Source organism: Pseudoliparis swirei, chromosome 12 (assembly GCF_029220125.1).
Source record: "Pseudoliparis swirei isolate HS2019 ecotype Mariana Trench chromosome 12, NWPU_hadal_v1, whole genome shotgun sequence".
Taxonomy (NCBI): domain Eukaryota; kingdom Metazoa; phylum Chordata; class Actinopteri; order Perciformes; family Liparidae; genus Pseudoliparis; species Pseudoliparis swirei.
In genome coordinates, this window is record NC_079399.1 from 10228486 (window position 1) to 10255808 (window position 27323).

The 27323-nt window shown below is 42.5% G+C and overlaps 1 protein-coding gene across 5 annotated transcripts in view; it reads right to left on the reverse strand.

Moving 5' to 3' along the window:
• utrn (utrophin) overlaps window positions 1-27323 on the reverse strand; it is a 166980-nt gene that overhangs the window by 51911 nt on the left and 87746 nt on the right. For all 5 annotated transcript variants that reach the window (XM_056428728.1, XM_056428725.1, XM_056428726.1 and 2 more), the window contains 4 exons: window positions 12588-12760; window positions 11118-11274; window positions 2686-2815; window positions 889-1157 (listed from right to left, as the gene is read on the reverse strand). In XM_056428728.1, the coding sequence (XP_056284703.1) occupies window positions 889-1157; window positions 2686-2815; window positions 11118-11274; window positions 12588-12760 (729 nt within the window). The remainder of the gene's footprint in view (window positions 1-888; window positions 1158-2685; window positions 2816-11117; window positions 11275-12587; window positions 12761-27323) is intronic.

Genomic DNA, 27323 nt, shown 5'->3' on the forward strand with positions numbered 1-27323 from the left:
TTTATTATTATAAACGTAGGTTGTTTAATTACTTTAATCGTGTGATGTTTGTGCTTTCACAAGCAATAATTGACTTTCTGATGCATAGAACGTTGGTTATTTTCTGTTTTTCCAAATTGCTGTTTAACTTTTCCTTGGATGCTGTGTTGAACTCATGACGTCAAATTGGAGATAAACCAAGTTTTCAAATATGTTTTGTTGTGCTATAATAACCATTTTAAGTCTCAACTATAATATCAATATAAACGTGATGCCTAGCTACTTTGTGTGTGTCAGATACTGTGGACATGTGTTTCCGATGTTCCCAGATAGATTTATTCAGAGTGGATGCTTACATGATGAGGATATTAAGACTGTCCAAACCACAACAGATTATAATTTCATGTTGACTATTTTACTGCCACCATTTCTCATTGACCACGACATTTATTTATTGTTGACAGTTTATGAAGTCGTCTTTCTGCCTGTGAACTAAATGTGCTGCTTGCTTTTTGTGTCCTGGTGTCGTTGGGAAAAGACACCCTCACACATGAGTGACAAACACGACTCATCAAACCCAGTGGCATTTTGCTCTGTAAAGAAAAATGTGGGAAGTGGAAAATGAGAAAGGAGAATTCACAGACACGTCTCACTCGTGTTATTGTCGACTTATTTCCTGGATGTGTAGTTTCGGCTCATAATACTGAATCAAACCCCAATTGACAACAACGACTTCACTGTTAAACCAGTTGGTCTTATATGAGATCCTGCAAGAAAGACTGCATCAATTATCCATGTTGATTCAGTTCTGAAACCTTAATGATGAACAGAGGGGTGGAGCGTGTAAATCCTGACATGATGTCTTGATGATGAAAGGGCTTTGGCAGTCGTGCCGTCAGTCTGACTCACCACGGTCTTGTCGATGTGGTCCTGCAGAGAGTCGATGAGCAGATCCCCCACAGGCTGCCAGGTGACCTTAGCCTCCTCTGCCCGGGTCAGCCGCAGGTCGAGCTGGTCCATGGAGCTCTGCAGGTCCTGGAGTCGCTCCAAGGCTCGCTCCACCTGACTCTGCCAGCCACTCATGTGTCCCTTCAGACGCTCCCATCGCTCCCTCACCTCGCCCGTCTGCTTGCGGATGGCCCGGGCCAACCCTCGAGCCTTCTCCTCTGGGGTGAGGTCTGGAGGAAGAGAAGAGAAAAGACAGGTTAGGAAAGAAGCTTTTTTTTTCCTGACAAAGACGGTTTAAATGACTCGTTAATATATACTTAGGCTCCATACCACTACATGGTAGGCAGGAATATCTTTCTACAATCTTTAAAATATAATCTCCTCCACCAAAAATGAAACCTATGGAAATCCTTTCATCGAATTTAGAACATTTAAAGTCATTCAATATTCTGATCAAATGTTTTCATATATGTTCTTTTATATACAAGTTACGATTCAAAGAATAGACACATTCTCCAGTCAGTCTTTATAAGATATAGGGGTTATACAAATGTTTTCTTCCTGTACACTACTTTCCTTTCGATTTATTTTAGCTTGCGGAATAAGGAAAGGAAATGTCAACAGGAGAAGGGAGAAGAGAAGGACAAGAGATGATACAAAACAAGGATGTCAATAACAGTGAGGGGGAAGTGAAGGCAGCCAAAGCATGAAGAAACTAAAGGAAATAAAAAGGGTGAGAGCCACAGAGAGAGGAAAATATGTGTGAAATATCAAAGGCTGCAGACAGAAAGGGAATTTGGCAGGAGAGAAAACTACTCCCCAAATACCCATGTTAACAAGAAAGAAAGCTGAGTGGCTTTTATGAGAATTGAAAACAAGCCATCAACAATAAATGTCAATTTAGTGGCAGAGACAAAACTCAATTACTCAACGACATAATGTAAGACGACAGAAGTTGTTTGACTTTGTTGCAGTGTCACTTTACAAAAGCCCATCTCCACTGGTAAAACGACAAGCACAGCATCCCAATTTAGATCAGCTTTCGATCTATTTATACAATGAGGCGGCGCTTTGATATCCGTATCAAAGATCATAGACAACAAGCCTATCAGAAGGCACTCTGAAATCTTACCACACCCCTACACAGCAACTTGGGGAGTTTAATTATTTACACAGTGGAGTTTTAGATGGAAGAGAAATGTGCTGACTTAACCACAACTTCAATGGAGCATCCGACAGAGACAGAGAGGGAATGCTGAATGAGTCTGTGCATATTTTATTGTCGGATATAGATATTGGCATTACTACTTGCTCAGACTTTAGTGAATGGTGTTTTAAAAGCACTTAACCTCAAAACTAGCCCAAATAAGTGCACGTGTTTAAAGACAACCAGACAGAGTGCTTTTTGTTACAGGATGTACTGAGTCATGTTGATCTGGTACTCTGTGCTGATTAACAAGAAGTCTATGATGATATTCTGATGACCCAGGGTTAGGGTGAGACACTAAATATGTAACTGTAACATATAGAGCACCATTTTTACCCTCCGCCATTTTCACACACAAAAAATGGATTGTCCATAGCATGTTCACTTTCAGGTAACAATCCCACAATGCAATAAGTTACATTTTATAGAGGCATTAATTAGAGTTGGGCAACACTACACAACACAGAATCCACACCACAGTGTATACCACGGAGTGTCTAATACATATAAGGGATTATGTAGAGACTTTCTTATGGAGAGTGTAAACATGCCTGTTTTTGGCTGCATGGTCTTGCGTGGCTCTCCGGGACCCTCGATGGGCTGGTCAGCCAGAAACATCCGGGCTTGATCCAACGTACTGATCACCAAGTACTCGCGCTCCTTCAATTCGGACCGTACTACCTGCAGGAGAAATGCAAAGCAATGGGTTGAAGTGCGCTAGGAAAAAAGTTAGTGTTACTAAAAACATCAAAAAAGGACTAATTGAAAAGTGTGTTATCCAGTAAACCTTTTGTGCAGTCATAGAAGACAGAACAAGCCATCTCAATGAGAAAGAAAGTGCATTTGAGAAACGGATAATTCATTTATTCCCTTTGCAGGTACGTGTATGTTTATCTCTTTATCTCGTCTTAGGGGCAACAGCGGTCGTCCATTAATTAGAGGATCGGCAGGCTGTTTCTGCAGTGTATAAATGGTGAGATAGTCCTGATGGACAGGTGGCACTTTGCATGGCAGCCCCTGCTATCAGTGTATGAATGGGTGTGAATGGAAAAAAAGTGGTTGGAAGAATAGAAAAGCGCCATACAAGTACAGTCCATTCACCATTCATCTGCACCAGTGAACTCCAAATGAACCTTCGGAACAAGGTGTCGTATCCAGATTGCTGCCCCCCCCCCCCCCCTCCACACACACACACTTAAATACCTCCAATCAACCAAATCTGTTTAAATCTGCTCTAACTTTCCTTTTCTTCCAAATGAGACACTTATGATTTCCTCGCACTCACTCGTATGGCAAATTGCAGAGTCTTTCCTCATTAAGGGCGAAGGCGAGAGATAAAAGCCAGAGAGCAGCTATGTCGGGGGGGGGGGGGGCAGCGGCAGAGAGAACGCGGTAAACAGAGCGCCGATTTAAAGGAGAAGGAAAGGGCAAATAGGGCATTTCTTTGGGGTCGCTAGGAAATTAGCTGAGTGATCTGCAGAGTAAAGTGAGATGCTTGGAGCTAATCATCATGACAAGTGATACCACATATCGCAGCCATCTTCTCACACTGCGATACACACATTACGACACATGTAGCCATCTACACACACTCCAAGTCCTCATGAAAAGTCAAAGAAATAAGAAATGTCACCTTTCTTAACCTCGTGTCAAGGAGTCATCCTCGCCACAGCCGGATTTAAAGCATGCCGTGTAACGATATAATTATTCTGGCTTTAACACAAGTGTGACCCCTGGGGAACTTCATTGCCTATCGGAGTGTGAGATTGCTTTGTGAGGAGGCAATGTAGTCGAAGACGCTGCGAGGAAAGTTGATTAGATTGGACCACTCGCCTTGATAAAGCCTCACACTTGTCGGACTCATCAAACGGACGAGTGCGGCTAAAATGAGACGGCAAAAATTCAGTTTTGTAGTCATGCATACGACATTGACTGAGCGGCAGACGTCAGACATGCTGGGTTCATTGGGATCGTGTATTCAGTACCATCTGGAGAGTTGAAACGATGTGTGGGAGGAAATAGCAGGGTAGGAGGATGGGAAGTAACAGTCTGCGGCTCTCGGGCCTTGGAGATTCAAGATTCAAGATTCAAGATGTTTTATTTGTCACATACACACACAGGGTGTGCAGTGAAATGAAAGTGGCAATGCTCAGCAGGAATGTGCAAGGGCAACAAGTACTTTTTGTTCTGGTTTTAAAATAACAAAGCTAATTTCAGGGAGTGAGTTGCTGTCGAGGTAAGTTTAGACCAGTGCGATGACATTTTCAAAACAGCGTCCTGTGGACTAAAGTAGCCTCGCGTTGAAATGGAGCATCCAGCTGAAGACCAATTAAATCACACCTGCTAATAAAGGAAGCATAAGGGCACTCAGAGAGCGGACCTTGAGAGATGAACGAGAGGTGATTGAAGAAGAGGAAAAGAGGTGTGTGTAGAGTCCAGATAAAAAAAAGGAGGGTGGGAGCCAAGCGGCCAGGACAACTACATTGGGCTTTGAAAGGGATCACATTGACAGTATTTGCATAATAACATGTAAAATACCCCGATATCAATATTTTTGTTCCTGCAAATCACAGATAGCGGCGCATGTGAGCGCTACAACATCCCTGTTGGATAAACTGGAGACGCCCGATTACAACCGGATAAAAAAAAGAAACTCAAATGGCTGCTGCTGCGAAAATATTTACCGACTTTGACTTTTTGTGTGTAGTTAGTATCATGATTCACAGATCAAAGAGTACATTGCAAAATCTCAGAACTATCTAAGGCTACAACAACAAATATATATATATATATTATAAGGGAAGGGGGAGTAAGGGGATAACAACAGACAAGGAGGGAGAGTGATGCCATGCTCTGCACAGGTAGACATCACTCTGCATTTTCCTCACAGCAAATAGCTGTCTACTGCTAAATCAACATTCTGATGTTAAATACAGCTTTTCTAGTAGTGTGACAATGATATAAAAACCATATCACACAGCCCTAGTTTGATAAATGCGGTGTTATTGAAACTATTCCAATAGATGTTGAAATGTATGACAGTATATCATCGTTTACAGTGAAGTGGCACTTAGATAGCACTTACTTATGGTACTTTTGTAGTTCGACTATGTTGAGGAAATGTTACTTCCTGTATTCTTGTTGTTCTTAGTTTGTACTCTAGGTTGAAATGCACTTATTGTAAGTCGCTTTGGATAAAAGCGTCTGCTAAATGACATGTAATGTAATGTAAAGTGGTTTCAAAGAGACACAGAAGGCTGGAACAGTGGCAACAACAAGTCATTCCCTCTGTTAGAGACAGCCTCTGTCTGCCATCCAGCCACTGGGTATCCGGGCAGTTCAGCCAGACGACCTCTCCAGAGACCTTTCCCCAACACTCAAACAAATCTTTTGAGAGATATTTCACACCTGCACTCACATTATCAGAAAGACAAACAAGAGCACACTTCAGAGTATGATTGCATGAACGTAAATTTCAAACAGATGCAGAGCTTTAAGGCTGAATAAATGTTTTAATCAAACCCCAGGTGGCCTGTGAGTGGTCGTCTATGTCAAAGATAAAAAGGACCACATGTCTTTCCGATGTTCAATATGGTTTCGGCCGCTGTGAATTGTGAAGACCAGAAGAAGACGGGGCTTCTGTCAATCCCACATTACTTGATGAGTTTCTGTGACCTTGGTTGTGTGTGCTTCGTGGGTATAAAAATGATTGTGTCCATGTCTGTGATTGTGTGTTGCCGTAGTAACACAGCAAACTCTGATCACCGTGTGCCCTGTGCTGCGGTGGAGATAAGATGCCATCGCAACGCCGCTACTTTCCGAGCTGTGCCAAACATCCCTCTTTTCCGCTCTCAAAACCCTGCAAGCTCAGCCTCGCCGCAATATTGCCGCACCCCTAATCTTCAGGAGGAAAATAAGCCTCCGGAAAGGAACACTACAATATCCCAGATGTGAATATCAGAACAGGAAGCGACTGAGGCTCAAGGAGCCTTCGAAGAAATACAAAATGTTCAAGAAATTCTTAATAAAAATAAATGTAAAGAGTTTTTTTTTTAATGTATTTTTTAGTGAAGGCAAAACTTGTAGTCTGACCCGATTTCAATTCACAACAGAATTCAGTGATATGTTTATTTGACAACGTTGCTGCCACTTTAATGATCTTTCGAAGGAATTTATTCAAACGAAGATACAGCGTCTGTTGCTTCTGGCAACAAGTATTATATTCAATTCCCAATGCAAATTCTTAACATGAAAACATGACATATTTTTGTAATTTGTCGTCACAGTGATTAATGAATGTCTTTGTTGACTTGTTGTTTCACATGTTGTCTATGGCCTAAATGTACTGGTGTGTTAGTGATTTAAGGGCAGTGGAGGAACAGCCCTGTCTATACTCTGTTTCTAGGTATGACTTATCTTTCTTTTTAGTTGCTTCACTGTGAGTTATGTCTGCCATGCTGGACAGGTGTGGTGGAATTGGTTTTGAAAATGCATTTGCTAAAAGAGCCGCACACTGTAGCTGTAGATGAGGCTGATGAGAGGAGTGAGAATTAATCAAAACAGCCACGCTGCGGGGCAGCGCCACCAAAACAACGAGCTGAAAGACACGAAAATGCCCCGTTGAGGTAAAAGGAACTTCAGATTCAGGTGATAAATATCTGTGTTTTTTTTACAGTGAGCGACCGCATTCACATACATGTATTGCTTTTAGCCGTTAAGACAAATATATTGATCATAGCAGCGTTGATGGTTTGTGCTGCTGAGCAGGGAGACGCACCTTCAGGACACAAGTCTGCCATCACAATGCAAAGAAGAAACAATAAAAAGTTACTCAAAATAAGGCAATTGAGTATTTATAAATAGCCGTCCTGTCCTGAGAGATAAGGGTCCAGGCCGGCACTTTAATTCATTCCATTTCCATTCTCATTTACCACGTCTCTGTTCAGGTACAAATGATGCTCATCAATCACGCTGGCACAATGATTAAAATAGGTTCTCTAGCGGAGTATTAGACCCTCCTCACTTTCAAATGCGTAATGGTGCCCTGCTTAAGCATATTATGCATATTAAGAGACTGTTAAAGAAACCAAGTTAAATACAATTAAATTGTTTGCTTAGTTATTCCCTCTGAAACATTTGGAGAAGCATTTTAAAAGACTTAATTGTCCTAACAATATAGACAAGAAGCCGACTGTTGCTGCACGATCAGAGTTGTCGAAAATACCCACAAGCCCTCGGTGCCTTGTTCCCGTTTCTTAAAGCTGTTCATTTAAGAGAGAGATTGATGAGTTTAATCAGCTGGATGCTGACAGAGGCTTTTTATTGGATAATTGAATGTGCAATTAATAAAGGCAATTATGGCCATTTTAGCAAAGAAAAACACAGACACAAATCAATACAGAGTAAGAAGCACAAAGTCTATGAAGTAAGACAGGACAACGCCTTTACCTCTCTCTCTGTCTCACACACACGTTGTAAATTCCTCCTCCGAGTTGCCAAATAAACAGAAAGGCTTCCAGGCAGAATCTAATGCAATGTTGTGTTAGAAACTGAATATCCTGAAAATAGACAGGAGCAAGTGCCCCATGTTTCTACCTCTAATAACTTTTTTTCTTCCACACATAAACCCCTTTCCTCCTCTGTCTGTCCATCACTCCCTTCAACGGTTCGGACAACCGCTCTCTCGTGTTTTTCTCCCCTCTGATTCCTTAATAACAGCAATATCAGTTGCTCTCTGTTGGGCTGAGTGGCTCAGCCTTCCCTTCATATTTATTTAAGTCTCCCAGAAAGAAAGAGTGGAAACAGACAGGTTTTTCCACTTAGCCCTCCGTACCTATAGATACCTATTCCCATATAGCCATGCACTTTCCCCCCATCGCACTGACCGAGTAGCCTTGTATCACTGAGTGAAGTGTGAGCGCAGGGGTATAGCATACATGTGTGTGTGCCGGTGTAAGCAAGTAATAGAGCATGACATGTTCAAAGGCCCAGCTCTTTGTGCTGCTCAGCCCCCTCATCCCTTTCAGGGTCGGCGAGACCCCCAGGCCAATCTAGTAAGAATATAGTCAAAATAAAAAGCGAGCCTTCAACTCCCCCGTTCCATTATTTCCTATTCCAGCGCTCTCAAAGCTGGAGACGAACAAGGAAACGGAGAGAGAGGACAGAGTGAGAGAAATACTGTAAAGAAAGGGGATACAATGGAAAGGGAGAGCAACTGCAGGACGGACACCACGGAGGAGAAAACGAGTTAGCCGAGCTGAGAGAGGGCAATGAGAAAAGGGAGGTGAAAGTAGAGATGCAGGAAGATTGTATTCTCCTGCAGTTATTATGTGCTCGCAGTCCGATTCCTTATTTAATGGACCTACACTGATCTGCTGGGTTGAGGCCTGTCTCTGTTTTCTGTCAGTTTCTGAGAACAAGATACAGAGCGACATCTCAGACCTCGTTTTGATTAACCTGGGCATTTGTTTGCCTCGTGGCTCAAAACATAGACAGAACTGAAGTCCTTTATTCTAGGTCTGGCAGGAGTATCGCTCTTTCTTCCCATAACCCTAAGCATGAACATGTTCCTTTTAAATTCATACATCTTTTCTTCTCAGGCTGAATATATAATGGGAGCAATATTATTGTATTTTTTCTCCCTGAATACATTATATTGACATGGTGTGGGATTTTCCTAGAACAGCGTAGTTTAATAATATAAGATTTTAGCCATTCTTTTGTAAAGGACTACTCTTTTACATAATCAGTTCAGCTCTTGAATGATGATTCTCCATTAATTCATTTAAAGTATACACTTAGCAGGCATTATATCCACCAAGAAATTGATTGTCTGCCCATGCAAAGAGCCCCACTCTGTCTCTATAATCGCTACGTTATCTGTCAATGTTTGGTCTTTGAAATTAAAGGGTGTAAAAAATTACATTTTTCTGATGTTGAAGCCTTAGTGCCCCATTTCTTTGTTGGGGGTGAGGATGAGGATTAATATTCTTCAGGTTTCTAGACTTTTAAATGTCAAATCTTTTCTTATTTCCCTTATTACATGTTCTTCCCCTTCCATTTATTAGTATCGAAGAGTGATTGATTTCCCTCCTTCCGATAAAGGACATATCTTATTTCAGCTTTTTGCAAAACTGATAGTGTTTCTGTGTGCAAAATTGCTTTATTAGTTTTGACTAGTATAGAAGCGACCAAAATGAAATAAAGAGGATGTGATGTCAAATCTAGTTACATCAAAATGTAGAAATTGCGCTTAGAATTGTCAGTCAAACTCTAATAGCACCGCACACGTCCTTAAAGCAGATACTCTCTTATCAGGAGACGCACACAAATGGAAATGTTGTGTCGTCAGTTTTGTAAGTGTGTAAGCATCATAGATGAATCCTCTCCTTAAAGTCATATTAATTCTCAAATTCCTCGAGCCACCGGCTCACTTGCTATCTTTCGTTTCTTTGGTTCTGCCATATTTGGTCATCTGTGGAAAAACTTCCTTGATTTCTTTTGTTTTGTGGAGAATCTGCCTTGTTGAAGCCAGTAGACCACCTAGTAGTGACCCTAAAAGAACTACACTACACTCAAGTGCAGGTTTCATGTGTGGGCTATTTTCAAGATATTTTTAGAATATGAAATGTTCCAGGGGCCGAACTTTGGAGACCCCTGATATACCCACATGTGATGGATGTGTGTCCCAGAGGGTGAGAGGCTGTCGATCCGTCCGTGTGTGGTTGTGACGCTTCGCCTACTCACAACAGCACGTGTATTAACTCTCGAAGGCATAAAGTAGGAAAATAATAGCGTTGAGAACGGTGTGAAGAGCGACGTCAACAGCGGCAGCGGCCGGCAGACTGGGAGTTAACGGTGGCCACAGGGTGAGCCGTCTATCGGAAGGCAATTACACTCCAATGCACCATCACAAAAACCAGCGGTTACAATAAACAATACAGTGGGGAACACGGAGGACAAATAGCAGTATAGACAACGGTGTGAATGGGTCGGCACAGAAAGATATTGATCTTGTTAGAATAAATGATAGTGTGGCATAAGAGAGACAAATAACAATATTTCTAGGAATGACACAGAACACTTATCGTGTCGTCGGGATTTTGATATTGGTCTTGAACTCTGCATTGACACGAGCGCTGTGCATGTCGACTGCCGAGTGACCAGAACAACACTGGTTATTAACCATGGAGAGGTAAAACATCCCGCTGTGGATCTGCTCGACTGCTGCAATCTGTACTTCTTCCAAGTGTACTGCAGTCAGCGTGCTGACCAGCCTCATGTAAATGATGTCGGGGTGATTACAGCCACTGCTTTACAGTAACAGGATCTTCTTGTGGTCTCAGTGGGGACGGTGTGCCAGTTGTGTAGACAACATACAGTGACTGAATGAACATGAACACTTGCACCGGCACTATAAAATACTGTTCAGCTCCCTGGATTATCATCTTTGCGCCGGATCATTACAGAGTAGAGGTAGAGGACAAGATTAGACTAATCCAGCGTTGTATTGCCTCGTCTAGTCTGGGAAGTCATTCTCAATTAAGCAGGACGGCACAGGGTGGTTAAGATGAATGAAGGCGTAATTCAATTTAAGTGATGCAGTCAAATATAATTAAGTCCTAGTAATGTTATGAACCTGATGGTTATTTATATTCTTAAAGACTTAAAGGCACTGCAAACCCACTCAGGTATGTTTATGTATTCTGCCTCATAAAAGCTGCTCAGTTGAGGTAAGTCTGTATGCACCAAGGAGCCTTTAAGAAAGGTCAGATGAGGCAAGAAGAGTTAAACTCCTTATTACCCATTAAAGTAGGGTTTTTTAATGAATGGTTACAACATGCTAAAAACCTATATAGCAGAAATGATATATCTTCTGTGAAAAACTCAAACCTTTAAGAAACTTGGAGAAAACAAAGTGGGACGAGGAATAATGAATCTCATACAGAGTGGCGGGTGCGTTGCCTGTGGCGACGGAGCCTACCGTGCAGTGGTTCTGCTGTTGCAGCAGCGTTGGCACATCTCCTCCAATTGGCATCTGCTTGGCCAGCTCCTCATCCTTCATGCAGATCCATCTCCACAGCTCCTCCAGGAGGCCCAGCAGACGAGACCAGCGCTCAGCACTCGCCTCCAGGTGGGCCCTGCCAACAAACACAATCCGCTCACTCTATTATTATCCTGTGTGCATTTTAAACTCAGTCTTGTTCAGACATATACATTTATACAGAAGTAATGGCACATACTCTTTTATTTTTGAGAAACTGATTAGATAAAGAAAAGAGCGCAGCTCACCTGGTATGGAGCTAAAAATCGGTGTAAAATCATTGTTGTATAACGAGCTCTTGCTCGACCTTCTTCAAAGTGAGAACCAGGTAACTGATTATTTAAAAGGGTTTATAGCTTGTGCAAATATAATCAACAAGAAATCAATGAAAAAGCCTTTGTACTACAAAAAGCCTGTAAAAACCTGATCCCTGACCGCTCGAGTGGGAGATTATATTCATAAAGGGGAACACAGTTAGACGCTAATTGTGTGGGTGGTAGCATGCAAGCAATATGTGTTGATAAGCACTTTAGTTTTCCTCCTCTGCTCTAGGCATAATGTTTTTGAACATTGTGTACAGAGACCTCCCTTTGCCGCTCGCTGAGTTAGCCATAATTACACATGTACTGCAATTAAGGCATAATGGGTTATATACAATCAACAAACCTGCTACCTCGTCTCTCACCGTCCATTTCTCTCTCGCCTGTCCTCTGTGGAGCATGTCCAGCAATTATGTCTGCACTGCTCGACCTTGACCCAAGAACTTTCCAGGGAAGAATCTTCCCCTGCACCTCTGGTTTCTTTCCCCTCCTCAGCCTCTCTAACCCTTCCCCTTCCCTTTGCCCCTGAAGCTTTGTCGTGCTCCTCTGCTGCTTCTCTCCATCTTCCCTCCTCCTCGTTGTCTCCATCTCCATCTGGCCCCGTCAACTTCAATTTCACCTTCATCATCTTCACCCTCTGCATCGCCAACCGTATATATTTATGCCGAGGTTGCAGCTGACACGGCATTGTCTCCGTCCTCAGATGTTTACGTCGCCACTGTGGCAGCTATGATGTCCATTTGGATCTCCTCCATGTGCTTCATGGCGGACATGTGGAGCACAGCAGCTACTGTATCCGCACAGCTGACAGGAAACAACAACCTATTTGAATATTCCACAACATGCAATATGTCACATGTGCTTTTCCATGAATCCAAGACATGTGAGCGGAGTGTAGGGAATACGCCAGTCAACAGGGTGGGAGATGTATTATTAGTTAAATGCGGAGGTAAGTGTAAGTTAAGAGTTGAACGTTAGTGTTTGTTGGACTATTTTCTTCTTCCCAGGGTTGAGGGCAGAACACTGAAATCCGAGCTGCCTGACTACAAACACTGGAGCAAGCACAAGTATGCGATGAGGTTTTACTGACCGGATGTTGGCAGATTTGGCCTTCAGGTCACTCCAGCGTTGGTTCATGTCATCCAGTCGATGTTGGAGGAACACAGCTTCATCCGAGCTGCCCAGAGCCTTGACCATCTTCGACTTGTTCCCTTCCACATTCTTGTAGATGTCATTGTGGGCATCGATCTCAGCCTGGATGTCCTGCAAATACACAGACAAATGAAAGAAGTGTCAAAAGTGAACATTTATTGAGGGAAATTGAAGTCTCTGAGAAAATTCACAGTCAAGAGCAATCAGTCAGGCAAGTTTATTACAAAATCATCCAAAAGATGGACATCAGAGTATTCTCGGCTGTAACAGCCTTCAACAGTATTCAAGAACCGAAAATAACGTTGTATTTTATCTTAACAGCTTGAGGAAGTTCACAGCGAGCACACAGCATATCCGGGGGGCGGAGAGTTTTATGAAATGTCCTCAAGGTATTTTCTGACATATTTAGCATCTACCCTTTCACTGACTTCAAGGCCGACCCGGACCACAAGCAAATCCCCAGGCAATGTTGGCCTCCATGTGATTGCTTCATTAGGTTAAACCAGGGCTTCACCCAATCAAGCTTAGTTAATTTTATGCTGGGATACAGTTTGCAATAGTGTGTTGCAGTGCTATTCCAAAACAATGTGATCGCGTGTGTGTGCGGCTGCAAGATGGGACAAAGTACAATGTTCCCATGTATACAAGTGTCCTTAACAAGGCTGCACTATTACACAACCACATCTCAAAGGGTATGTGAGTGTTTGTGTGTGAGGGTGGAACCACAGGAGGGGATGACGCAAGAAGAGGATCCTGTCAAATGTTTTATTTTTAGATGTGTGAAACTGCTCCATTTTCTCCTCTCTCTCTTGGTAGTGGGGCTCCCTTCAGATCAACCCATTTGAACTTCAGCTGTATCATATGGATGAGCATTACTCTGCCTGCAGCAGAGACAGATTTGCAAAAGTGAAGAAAGGAGTGTCGATAAGAGCAGTGTAATTAGACATATAGCATATAGAATGGTAATAACAAATATTGTGCTCATTGAGTGTGAAACAACCCCTCTTTAGTTCCTGCAGTTGTTGCTTGTGTATCCATCTCGTCGTTGGATTACAGATTGGAAATGACTGAAATCCATCAAACTTTTCATTTTACAATTCCTGTAAAACTGCTGTATCTAGGGAAATGAAATGCATATTTCTGCACTGTTTTCTCGTAGCCTCTGCGATATGATAATGAATATACATCACCAACAGAGGTTTTTAAAAGGCTATTAAGAGTGTTTAGTTTGCCAATGTGCCTGGATAAAATGACAAATCACACACATAGCAATATACTTATGGAGATAACATATATTAGAGGCAACATAACGTGGAAACCAACCCCTCTTCCCCCCATTATCACACCGATATAGACACAAACATCCCCATCAGCAAGGGATTCAAGGCTATTAAATGAAGGCTGAGACAACACGAGATGTATGGTGTAAGTAACTGGAGCTGCAATGCTGGAGAATCATGTTTGTGTTGAGCCTTTCGGAAAGTGCAGCCTAGGATGCACTGATCTGACTTTTTCAACTCCAATACTGAAAGCGATGTCTGGAGTTTTAGTATAGATACCGAGTACCAATCCAATACCTGTGTTTAATTAAAATAAGCTTTGTGGAAGTGACCCTTCTTTTATTTGAAAGGCAACATCAAGCTCCTTTTTCATCATTACTTTCCAACTTTGTAAAAAAACATGTAACAAATAGATAGATATAAATGCACTGAATTATTATTCATGAAAATAATGGTATCCGGTACAGATGGGCATATCACCTGTACCAGATCCAGCAATTTGAGTCAGTATTGGACCGATATCTTTATTTTTATCGTTGCATCTCATTTTACTGTGCATGTATTGATATGACGCTGGGAATTCTCTATTTTAACGTCCTTAAAGGGATCGAGGACATGGCGCAGCACATTGGAGACGGAGTGGATGCAGGTCCGGTGCACATAACAACATGTGGTACAGTCAGTGGACCGTGTGAACACCGCTCAGCTTCTCTCTAAACGGTGTAAAAACAAAACAATGGGCAAAATACAATCCAGCTACAGTAAAACCAGACTACTCTCAAAACAACCATCAATTACCACAGTCATCCGTGGCAGCGCACCGCAACTCACTGAATGCCAATAGCCGTTTCACAAAGGATGAAGCAAATGCCTCCGCTGTGATCTGCAAGGATAATCACCCGCTGGCTTATTTTACACAAATCAAATGCCTCTTAAAGGTTATAGAAGAGAGGAAGAGACAGCAAGCAGAAGGAGAAAGAGACAGTCAGAAAGACGGAGAGAACGCCAGATGTATAGGAAAAGAAAGACAGAAGGACAGACAGAGTGACAGACAGTCGTTCTGTCACTTCGCCAGCTGGCCGTGTTTCAAGTCATTACCCAAGTGCTTCCCTTTCGTTTTTCTTTGCACTTCTACTTCCACTAGAAGTACTACTGGCTACACACAGACCAGCAGATACTCTCACATGCACAGAGGGCAGACAGAGGCACATATTCTCATTTACAAAGCTCCCTTTAAATTTCATTTCACCCACTGAAGGACTACTTTGAGCCAGTGGTTTACGTACGTCAGTGTGTGTCCTGGGGCGCTTTAAGTGTGGTGATGGATCACTTATTGTCTCTTTCTCTTTAACACACGCACACAGAACAGAAGACATTTGTGTGCCACAGGTCACCGTGTCAGCTACAAAAAAATCTCTGTTGACATTCTATGATTTATTTATGAGTTATTAATAGAAACGTACTCAATATGGCGTATTCAGTCCGGGCTAAGGATTTAAAATGCACGTCAATAATTTAAGGCTAATCGTAAAGATACTAAAGACAGTGGAAACATGATATATCAGCACAACATAAAAAGCACACATGTACATTTTCCAAACAGACAGCTTCTGAATCAACTGAACCATTACTTCAGGGAGGGAAATTGAAAGGTTAATGGGTTCTGAATCGTGTGCACACTTTAATGAGTGATAAAGATTTGTTGGCAGGGGGCTGGTTGGAGCACATATAAGATGTGACCGACTCTCCTACGGTAACTGAGGTAATACTGAAGAAAAAAAGCCTTAAACACACAATTAAGCCGTGGCTGAAGTTAATTACACCCCAACAAAATGACCCTTTGATGATTATTTTGCCCAGAATAAGTCATTCACATTGACCAACAACAAGGACCCTGACTGGGCAAAGCCATGTTTGTCTTTAGCCCTCAATAAACACACTTACTGTAAAGGTTTGCTTGGACAAATTAGACCTAATTCAAGGCTATGGGTCTCATTCGATACTAATTCTCTCTCTGCACGGTAGCGTTCTCTAATACCTAGCAAAGCAGACTAGAACAGATCATTCCATTGTAATGAGTGCAATAATGACCGTTGAGACCTTATAAAGCAGACTACATTAGGTCCACAGCCACACACACAAGGGGAGATGGAGAATCAATGGTGACTGTGTTTGTATTCATGGTGTTAAATACTTAAAAGCTACTGTGAGACTGAGATCAAGCTGTCATCAGAAATGCATCCCACGATCAGTAAATATATACCTGTTCAAGCTTTCTGAGCATCTCCTGCAAGCTGAAGTTCAAGCCAATCATATTGGAGCGTGTGCACAGACTCCTCCCGCTCCTTCCAGAGTCTACATGTTCTCCCCTTTCAAACAGGTGGAAGGTCGGCAAGGAGTCAGCACAGGTTGGTAAGTCCTCCAGCGGTTTTGGTCAAAACAGATACCTTCAAGGCTTGGATCAATATTATATCCAAAGGTCGAACAAACTTGAATCCAACCACAGAGAAACCCGGCTGTTGGTAAGAATTCAAGAGCAAGAGGGTCAAATCCGGGTCGCAGTCGCAAAATAGGCAATTCACACACCCCTCGGCAGCACCTGGGCATGCGTAGCGGTGTGTGTGCTCGCCCAATCCCGCCACATGTTCGTAGCATCCTCTTTGGAAAGGCAGCAGGGCTGAGAGTTGGGGTGACAGCTACCCTGCAGTCATGCTTCAGAGCTGGAATTAGGAATAACGGGAAGATTGGTGCCACTGGAGGTTTGACAAAGTCGAGGCTGGAGGCTGACAGCTGATTTCCTCTGGCCAGGAACGGGGCACTACGACTGGGAGAGAAATCCAACAACTCTTGGGTGGACGTCTGCAAAAGGGATACCGGTTTGTGTCTTGAGGGCCGGGCCGGCTGATGAAGATCTCCCGATGGCCGAGGACAGGTCTGGCTCTCTCCTTCAACTTTGCTTCTGGGCATGAAGAAAGCTGTTTACAAGATGTCCGGCAGTCCAACCCAGAGCAGGGCTGTGGGATTTTCTCTCAATTACTTGGATAAAAGGCACTCTATTCCTGCGAGTCACACTACTCTACACACCTCAAGAGGAGCAGCACAAAGAGGCACATGGTTTGCCTTCTCGTTCTCCTGAGAAAAAAGTAACGGGCTCAAAGAGACAGTCACCTTAGTGTCTGCCTCACGACCCACCCCTCAGGTCTCCAGCCCCGGTCTGGCCTCACTCTATCACACCCTGTTAATCACTTCCATGACTGGGCCAGTTAGTCAAAGAATGCCTTCTTCTTCTGGAGCCACGTGTTCGCAAGGAGCTGCCTCAAGACTTGGCATCCCGATCCCGTGTTGGTAGCCGGACTCGCCAGCCGATTATCTTCTCTTTACCTCTTGAGAGGGAGGAGAGGTCGATTCGTTGGTTATCCTGTTTGCTCTCAACCCCTCCGGAACGAGGAAACTTCCTTAAAAAGTTATGTTTCTTCTTTGGCTTTTTGTTCCTTTCGGGGGTCACAAGCTCTCAGGCTGATGTCCACATCCCTCTCTCCTCTTCTTCTGTTGCTCTCGCTCTCTCTGCCCACTGGCCCCACTCTTTCACACAGCTGTATTATTTTGATCAGTATCCTCCCTTTCCCCCTCCTCTGCCTACCTCTCTCGCTCTCTCTCTCTCTCTCTCCTAAACTAACTCAACACACTACACACCCACCCACTTCCTGAGGCGTGTATGGGCAGAGAGCATGATATAGAGAGGAACGTTTAGAGTAAACTGTATATGTAATTGATATGGAATGCAGTGGTTACAAAAGGATTACAATGTAAGAACGGCTAAAAGTTAGAAGTCAAGTGTGTGCAAGTGGAAAAAAAGAAAGAAAAGTGTCTCTGGGAGGGTTAAGAGAAAGAACGTGAGGGCAGAGGAACAAGTGAACAAAGCTCCACCAGTGAACTCTTCTACCCATCTGTCTCAGGGGGGATGACAATCTGGCTGTTTTGTAAAAAGAATAAAAGATAGGGCAGACCTAACCTTCTGTACAGAGGACATTTTTCATGCATTTTAATCAATGTTCAACACCTTTTTTTGACAGCTCCAGGAACTACTGAACTACTAAAGCAGTTACAGTTCAGGTCCCATCATTTGAAAACCACCAGCCTGAAGACGACTGCCTTACGATTCCTACTACAGAACAAAGTGGATGAATAACATGTTTGGAGAGGCTTGTGTACGGGCTGTCCTCTGTAGGGCTATGCAATAGAGATGCAGGTATTACATTTAAAATGCATTCCATATATCAAACCTGTATGCGGAAGTCTTTGTGTTTAAGTGTGTGTTGGCATCTTGAACAGCAGGGTAGACATGTGGTGTTCATCAAAGACTCGCAGACAGATGGCTGTCGAGTGAGAAAAAAAGAAAAGACACAATACAATGTTGCATATTCATAAGAGAAAGACTTTGAAGTGCGCTGAGCCGATTAAAAATATTGACATACTCGAGGCCCTTAAGCAGCTTTTTAAATCAACGCAGACAAATATATACTATTTGAGGGCTTTTCAGCAAAGGATGTGCAATTACCTGTGGGAATTGCCACATTTGACAAGCATAACTAATTCAACAATGAATGGAAACTGAGATTAAGTAGAACAAAAGAGATGAAACAACCACTTTGATGGCATTTTTGGCTTACCAAAGGTTTTGAACTTCGTGCAAGCAACTTCTATCATTCACAAAAACAGCCACTTATTAAGATTGCAAACACGCACATATGTGGAGCTTAAAGCAGGAGACTGTGGGGTTAACGCTGGGTAACATTACTAAACTAAACGGATTAGGACCATTACAGGGGTAAGAATGGAACGGTTCCAATCCCTCAGGAGAGGAGTAAAAAAATGGACTGATTGAGGAGCGAGAAGCAGCGACGACAAGAACTGAGGAGTAACACGTATACCGGGGGAAATAAATAGTAAAAGTCATCAGTGAAGAAATCATGAGATAAGAAAGAGAGAGTGATGAAGAGTTGAGAGAGACAGAGAGAAAATCAAAAGATGGCGGGGAGAAAGAGATTTATTTGAGGTATATTGGCCGATAATTAATTGCCACTAAGAATCGGAGCTAAGAAAGGGGAGAAGAGGAAAGAAAATGTTGAGATATTTAATTGGAAACTCAACCAATTATACTATGTAAAATCAGGATAACAGAGGGAAAGAACAAAGATCTGAGTGTAACATGTTGTACAGGTCAGCTCAGTCAAAAGCGTCATCTCCATCCCAGATGTGGCTGCTGCATCAGGGCTGTGACTCACTCAGACGTCGTGGCCTTTGAATCTGACAGAAAGCAAACCTTTAAAGCTGTCTAAATCAATATTCCTATTGATGCCGTTAATAGACACATTGGACAAATAGTTCAGGTTGAGTGTGATGCCTTTATGTAAAAAATAAATATAGAAAAAGGAAGGCCACTTACACGAACAACAGCCTCAGATGCAGCTTACCTTTGGCTTTCAAAAAGATAACCGCCAAAAGGGAAAATGTAAACGAGTCAAAGAGCAACAGCAGAAAGCCAGGAAGAGAAGAGTGTAGCTGTCTCCAATTATGTCAAGAGGGAGCAGAGGCCATACTGTCTAAATAAAGTTGGGCAACCATACCGCAGGACCGCAAACAGAGCACATTATTCCCACAGTGAACAAACACAAATATGGCCGCATGAACACAGATACACAAATACACCCAGAGCCCGACGAGAGGACCTGTCGGCCACAGCGGAGGCTATTCCCCAGTCGGATCACTTGAGATTCATCCAATCCCGTGTAATCCAGACTTCCTACATCTACAATGTATAATGCCAGACAGAAATCTATATAGTGGCAGCATTCCACTATAATTCTCACAAATAGGCCACATCCGATGAAATCACTTCCTGTGCCCCAAGGTTATCACTGACACTCCTCTTCCTGTTAGGAGGGCAGCACCCATCTGGGCAGATTAGGGCCCCGACTGTGTTTGTATACACAGTTTGTGGATGTGTGTGTGTGTGTGTGTGTGTGTGTGTCACTGGCAGACAGAGGAGCTGGAGCAGTTCTAGTTGGCTGCTGCTCTGGCGGTACAACAAGCCCGTTAAACTGTGGCTCAAATCACAGCAGGTTTGTCTAAATGAAAAAGCTCTTCATGTATGTAATAGGGGCATTAGTGCTCTTTAATCAAATGTGTATACACACTTCTATTGCAACACTTCACAGGTCTTTAAAATTAAGTGGCACTTCAATTTCAACACTCAAGAATGTAATCCTTTATTTTATTCAACATGATTACAGAGCGAATAGTAGCTTCAGTCGTCACAACCTGAACACAAGGTTAGTGCAGCTCTCTGTTTGAGTGGTCAGTAGGAGGAAGAATAATGGAGGGAAATAGTGATCAATAGTGTGTGTGCCTCAACCGCATGATGTTTCCACATGCTGTGGAAAGGACCATCTGACATACCTATTCTGAGACACACACACACATATATACATGTACTGTATATATATATACATACACATATATATATATATATATATATATATACACAGTACATACATATATATATATATATATACATAAACTACACATATGTATACACATATATACACACACATATATATATATATACATTCACATACACAAACATACATAAATACATAAATGACAAAGGCTGTCCATATGACTCAAATAAAGGACTTACTGTCTAAATCTTAAGTTTTGTACATCAACACAACTACAGATCTAAACAAGAGTGAGTAGAGTGTGATGGAAATGGGCACAACGCTGACCGCAAACTTAAAAAAATAAAGCATTTCCCTGAGTCTGCACACTTTATTGTGCACATGAGATTGACAGAGTTGCCACTACAGGAGACAACTGGAGTCAAAGGTCACACGCATCATAAATCACTTTTTCCAGGGATCCAATAATGGAACACGAATCATCCTTGTAATCATTGTGAAAAAGGACATCCTGAAATGTATATGTAACTCCTGAATGGGGAAATTAAAATCGATTAGGAGCGCAGTGTACTGTTGCCCAATAATCAGCTATTGATTCTGTTGGCTCTGCTGTGTTTTTGCGCGTCTACAAAACACTTGAGCCCTTAAGACTGAGGTGAGGTTGAGAGGCTCTTGGAGACTAATCCTTTACAAGAGATGACCACAGTGGCTTCGGGGTAGTGTGCATGAGACCGACCAGCACTGACAAATACATTGTGTTGCTTGTGACTGTGTAGTGTTTTATTCCTAAAGGTTTCGCCAGATGAATGATTTGAATGTAAACTAGCAGCAGTAGAAAGTGTTGATTTTGTATCAAGAATAACTTAAATATGTAGGAGTTTCCTAAAATACAATGTAAAGTAATCTCTCTCTCAATCACACATGAGTGTGTGGCGGTGTCTGTACCTGCAGAGACCTCGTCCTCTTCCTGTATTTCCATATCCATATTTTGCTACGTGCAAGACGTGAAACAAAAAGTCCAAATAGCGAGGCAAAAAGCAGAGCAGACACAGCTCGTTCTAAAATGAAAGTGAACGTGGCGCTGGTTCTCACTGGTTGGCGGGCACCCCGAACCGAACCACAGCCAGGGGGCCGTTGAGCCGGGGAGAAGAGTTCAACTTCGACTGCTGTGTTTACAAACCACAACAAAGCAATCCTACTTACTCCGTCATTCATAAAGCTCATATAGCGCTGATGAGGCTGTTGGAAAAGGGAAAGTAAATCACTATAGGAAGATATAACGGAGACAAAATCACAATCAGCAATGCTGGACTGCAAACACAAACCGAGAAGTAATGCAAATACGTTGAATGCCCTTTCCTGGAATAATGCCGTAAACAGTATCAAAACGAGGTTAGATTTCATAATAATCTTAGGTGTTGAAACTTTTAACAGTTTAAAAACTCAAACTGAGGTCTCCAAAATGACAGGAAATAATGAATTCCTGGATAACACACCCTTTTAGGCAAAAAGATTTCCACTCCCTGCATTTTAAATCTGCTGAATGGATTGGATTATAAAAGCAGAGGCCCGCTGAGCTCTTATCAGCCTGCTCTTCACTCGTGTTCAAAGATGACAATTGCCTCTTTCCTTTTATCACTGCTTTACTCCAGCAAGGCATGTCTTCCCCTTTCTCCCCAGTCCTCAAAACTATTTGAAGTGGTGTGGCTCATGGGAACAGAAGCTCTTGACCGTGGTAGGTGGTCCGTCAGCGAGCAGGAAGCAATAAAAATGTCTCGCTGACGGGATTGCTTCTGCCGTCTCCGCGGCGGGCGGCGATAGGAGGCGGCCACCTGCTGCGTTGGATGGGGGGGAACGGGACCTTGAAAGTGTATGTGACTGCAGCAATTAGACTGTCGAGCTAACTGCGCTGTTCCCACTGGGTAGCGTCAAAAATAAATGAACCATCACGCATCATAACTAAGAGTTGGAAGAGGATAAACAGAAGCTACAACACATCAATAACAATATATTTTGCCACACAATCTCAATTTAACCCAAACACACAGAGGGTCGAAAGAAAATTAAGAAAATGACTAGTTCTGTCAATTTACGAAAATAAAATAAAAAGAAACGGCAATGGTATTTGGCCTGGCATGAAACAAGAGAAACTGAAGGAGATCGATATATAATAAAGATGAATGAAATAAAACAGGAATGGAGAAAAAGTGAGAAAGAAAGATGAAGCGTTTAACTATGACAGGATGACCTCACCTTATTGGGTTATTTTTCAATCATTTGAATGGTTCGTTTTGGGACCAGAGAAAACAGATGGATGCATAACAGGTAGTGTGGGAAAGGGCGTGTTCCTCCACTGCCCGCCCCCCCCACATACACAAACACACACACACAAAAACAATCCACTGTCGTGTCTGATAACAGCGCCAAAGTCCACCTGGTACTCATACACTTTCCTGTGAACTCTCATATTCATCAACATCCCCACCCACACATCCTCTTTCATATATCCACCCTGTATAAACTCAATATGGGTTTAAAAAGAGGAGAATGTATTCATTCATTATTAATTCTGCCCTGCGTTTGCCCCTCAACGTACACTGCATCTTTGCCTTCAAGCGACAAACAAGAGGAAAAACAAAAGCACCATTCCGCGATAAAAATAGGAAGACCTTGAAGTCTGGACACTGCTCTGCACGTGTTGTTTACAAATGCCTTTTGAATTGACGTTAAAGACGAGCTGTGGCGAGTCTGAGATCTTTCATTGAGCTCACATTGTTCTCTGGAGGGCAAGAGTTACCCAGTCGTAGAGACCCTGCGGCTAAAGGTTCAGCTTTGAGCGTGAAGAGATAAAACAATCGGACCGTTTCCGTGCACCCCTCCGTTCTGCCTCAGTCTCCGTTTAGTGAAAAGTACCATGTCGATGTAATCAAGCACTCACAACAGCGGAGAGAGAACAAGCAGCGGCGATTTCATGTCAGATGATTCCCGTTTCCATGACCTGAAAATCAAACGGCACAGGGGTGTGTGTGCCAGATGCTACAGACACAGTTCCTGTCCGGACCCACGGGGACGATCCACGGGGTGGGACTCACCACAGCAGTGCAGCTGAGGAGGAAAGTTTCCAACCACCAACTGCTACGATGAACACTCATTCCTAGGGACTTTAGGGAATAGCTGTACACAAGAAAATAGTCGATGGAACTGGGTTTGTATCAAAGACTTAAAAAAATAACAACAAACGATTGGGGATGCTTGGCGGTCTGAAGGTTAAAGGCACTGACCATGAACAGCAACAATCACAGTTAAAGGCAATACAGAAACAAACTGTCTTTTTTAAATACATGTGAAGTTGTAGAGGACACTGAAGAGGTATTCAGGGAGACTTTTTTGACCAGGTAAAAAAACGGTCAGAGAGAGACGGAGGAGGAGAGACTCAGAGGAGAAACACCAAACAAACACTCTGCCTGACACACATCACACACCCTGTTGGATAATAGTTGGATAATATAATATATAATATAATGCTGGGGGCATCAGTTGCTTGGTCTGCCCACTGTACTGTTATTTTAACGTTACTTTGAGGAAAAAAACAATGATATGTTTTACAGCTTTTACATTCCTCCCCTCCCACCTCTCTGCTTCTCCACCCGAACCCCTCATATAAACTGCTCACGGCTGCTTTTTTCTCTTTGTCTCTCTCCTCCTGCCTCTGTTAACTCCAGCTCTTCCCTTTCCCTCCCTCTCTCCTCTCTTCTCAGCACCTGTATTTCATTCAACTCAACTGTACTCTCCTCCTTCCCAGTTAGTTTATTGCTCAGGCAAGGCGAGTGACCTCCTCAGGTCCCCCTCTAACCACAACAACTGGCTGGCGGTTGGCTCATTACTTCCTGGAGTGTTTACTGTAGGAAAGCCGTCTCGGTCTACATCACTGTGTTTTCTGTCATGCTGAGATACATAACTTCACCCATCATTCAAGCAACACTCTGGTTTCAGGTTCTGTCTTCATGTGTCCTCCTCCCTCAGCTTCTCTCTTCAAGTATCGCTCTCTACTTGTTGACACCGCATGCTGCCGCTTCTGACCGCAAGCTCGTAACCATTTGCTAGTGTGTGAAATTTCTCATGTTATGGTCTGTAATCCCTAATATCCAGTGTACCAATCAGCTTTAGAATAGTTTTTACGCTAAACTGATTGCATATTGCACAAAAGGCTATCCTTAAACTTTGGATTTCTAAAGAAAGATTGGTACAAGGGGATTTTGGAAGTTCTCCCTCTGGAAAAGTTGACCCACACCCTGCATGACAATGTCAAGAGATTTGTCAAAATATGGAAACCGGTCTTCGACATGGTGGACCCCTCCGGGATGGACTTTGCCCTGCCAGATTAAAAACACCGATGCTGACCTGATTTGATGATATAACCTTAAATATGTACTTATGTTAGACTGGTGGTGTGCGAATGTGTTATTTGCTGTGGTTTTTCGAATTATTTTGTATCTATTTTTTGGTCTGTTTTTTGTTGTTCCTTACCCTTTTATTCCTCCTTTCCCCTTGTATTGTATCCTTAAAGTCCTGTCTTGTGGATTTGTAAAATCAAAATAAATATATATATTTTTTAAAAGAATAGTTTTTTCTTTTGTACCTTAGTATAAACTGCTTCAAACGTATACGACTTCAGTTCCGTGTTCAGTCTGCCCCTGAGAATCCATTACAAGTGTTGATGAGTGTCACTCGCGTACTCTCCGCTCTGAAGATGGTTTGCACAGTGCAACATTTTAGTACATGACGTGGACACCTGAGCTCAATTTGCTTCCTCTGTACAAACACTGAGACACTTTAACTCCACTGGGTATACGGTGAGAATAAGAAAATTGAAAGGAGAGCGTGTGTCCTGTGTTCCCAATGGGGTTTCTCTCTAAGCTCTTCATCTCTAGAGATGCATGTCTCCTTTTCATCGGTTACAAAAGCAATGTTCTCTCGTGTCACCATAAAAATATAATCCTTAAATAAATCATCTTTTCCTATGTTTTTCCCCATCTCACAGGTCTTGGTGGTTCCCTATTGACTTTTACAAAAGACAGAAATTGGGGGAATAACTCCAGTTCATGTCATATTCTGTGTCTTTATGACCTTATCAGGTTTCTCTCCGGGGGATCAGATCCAGCTCTACGATTGTAAACCTTGAAGTCAGGATGACACGCTCTACTCCAAACCCGACTGTACTACTACTCCCTCCAGAGGAGGAATCAGGACCACTTGAAATAACTTTTTTTTGTTTCACTTTTCAGCAGCATGCACACTTTCACTAGAGTTTGAGAGGCGTCTTCTAACAACACCAGGTGTCTCAGGGCTCTGCTGTCACTGGCAGTCTCCAGCAGATTTCATGAGCTCCCAACACAAAAAATCTACCAACAAGCACAAAAGAAATGCCCATGGTGTTCAAAAGTCTGAGTACGAATCTCCAACGCTGTCCGTCATACTGGTTGGCCAATTACTGAGATATGTTACATTTAGTAAATATAATTAAGCCTCAGCACTCCTTCACAGATCATAATAAACTCCTTTTGTCAGACTGAGATACAGGCCGACGCAGATGTTATTAAATCTATTCAAAGATGCATGCCGTTAAATATTTCTGTGTGCAGTAGAGATGCTTTATCACCTCACATGAACATTAAATGATCTCAATTATTCATCACAGTGATTAGCTTGAGTCTTGACTCCATATTGTACACAACTTGTTCCTGAGACTAATGAGACGGACTCTGTCACGTCACTGAGGCTCAAACTGAGGTCACTGGGCTGGAATGAGTCCTCACATTAGTTCGGTACCCCCAACATTGTAACCGCCTACATACTCTAATCAAGAAGATGAGGCCAAACGTCAGTGATGTGGCCCATTGCAGATCATTAAGGGCCACGAGGGGCCAAAAGAAAGGGTGAGACAGGTCGTCATTAATCTGACAACCAATCAGTTTTAACCCAGTGAGGGATGGCAGTTGAAAACAAGCAGGTGTCAATGTAACAGTGGAATAGTGTCATACTGTGTCACTATAGGTTTATGTGAACATTATCTTTTAATTGTTCGAAGAGTTGTATCTTAGTGTGCTATGTTTATGTGATGTTGTTTTGGAGCAATATACACAGAAAGTATCTCAACATGCTCAAGTTATGGAATATATATATACAAGTGTGTGCAGCCATCATTCCCTTCAATGACATCACACCAACACAAACAAGAACACACACAGCTGATCGAATGCGTTCTTTCTGGTCCCGTTGTGCCGGGTCTATCAAGGACAAGCAAGGGGAAGACACAAACATCCCAGATGTCAGATCAGTATGGCAGCATGCATTCATCCGACACCCAATTCATTCAGATGACGAGCTGTGATGCAACATGCATCTAGTCTGGAACAATATCATCTGTCATCTGTTGTAAGGGTTTCTTCACAGACATTTGTCATTATTTGAACTCCTGAGGAAAAGGAATGTTTGGGGTTTTATAACAAAACAGCGCAGTAGCCATTCAAGGTTAAAAAAGAAAGTTGAAAAAGATAGTCTGAAAGAAAAAGGACGTTCTTTCAAAATGACATGAACTATTAAACCCCTGGATATGGCCGTGAACCAGGATACGACACCAACAACAGCTTTACTATGTTACGGCACTTTGAAAGAAATTGGATGTTCATTATTACAATATCTCTTGTCTTTATATTCTATAGTGGATGGCCACCCATTTTCATACGGCACTTTGAAAGAAATTGGATGTTCATTATTACAATATCTCTTGTCTTTATATTCTATAGTGGATGGCCACCCATTTTCATATGAGGAGAAGCACACATGTTCATGGCTGTACATGAAATCATGAAATGAGCCACAACTACTCATTTCATTCCACCCACTTATTTTCGGTGACAATCTGCCTTTACA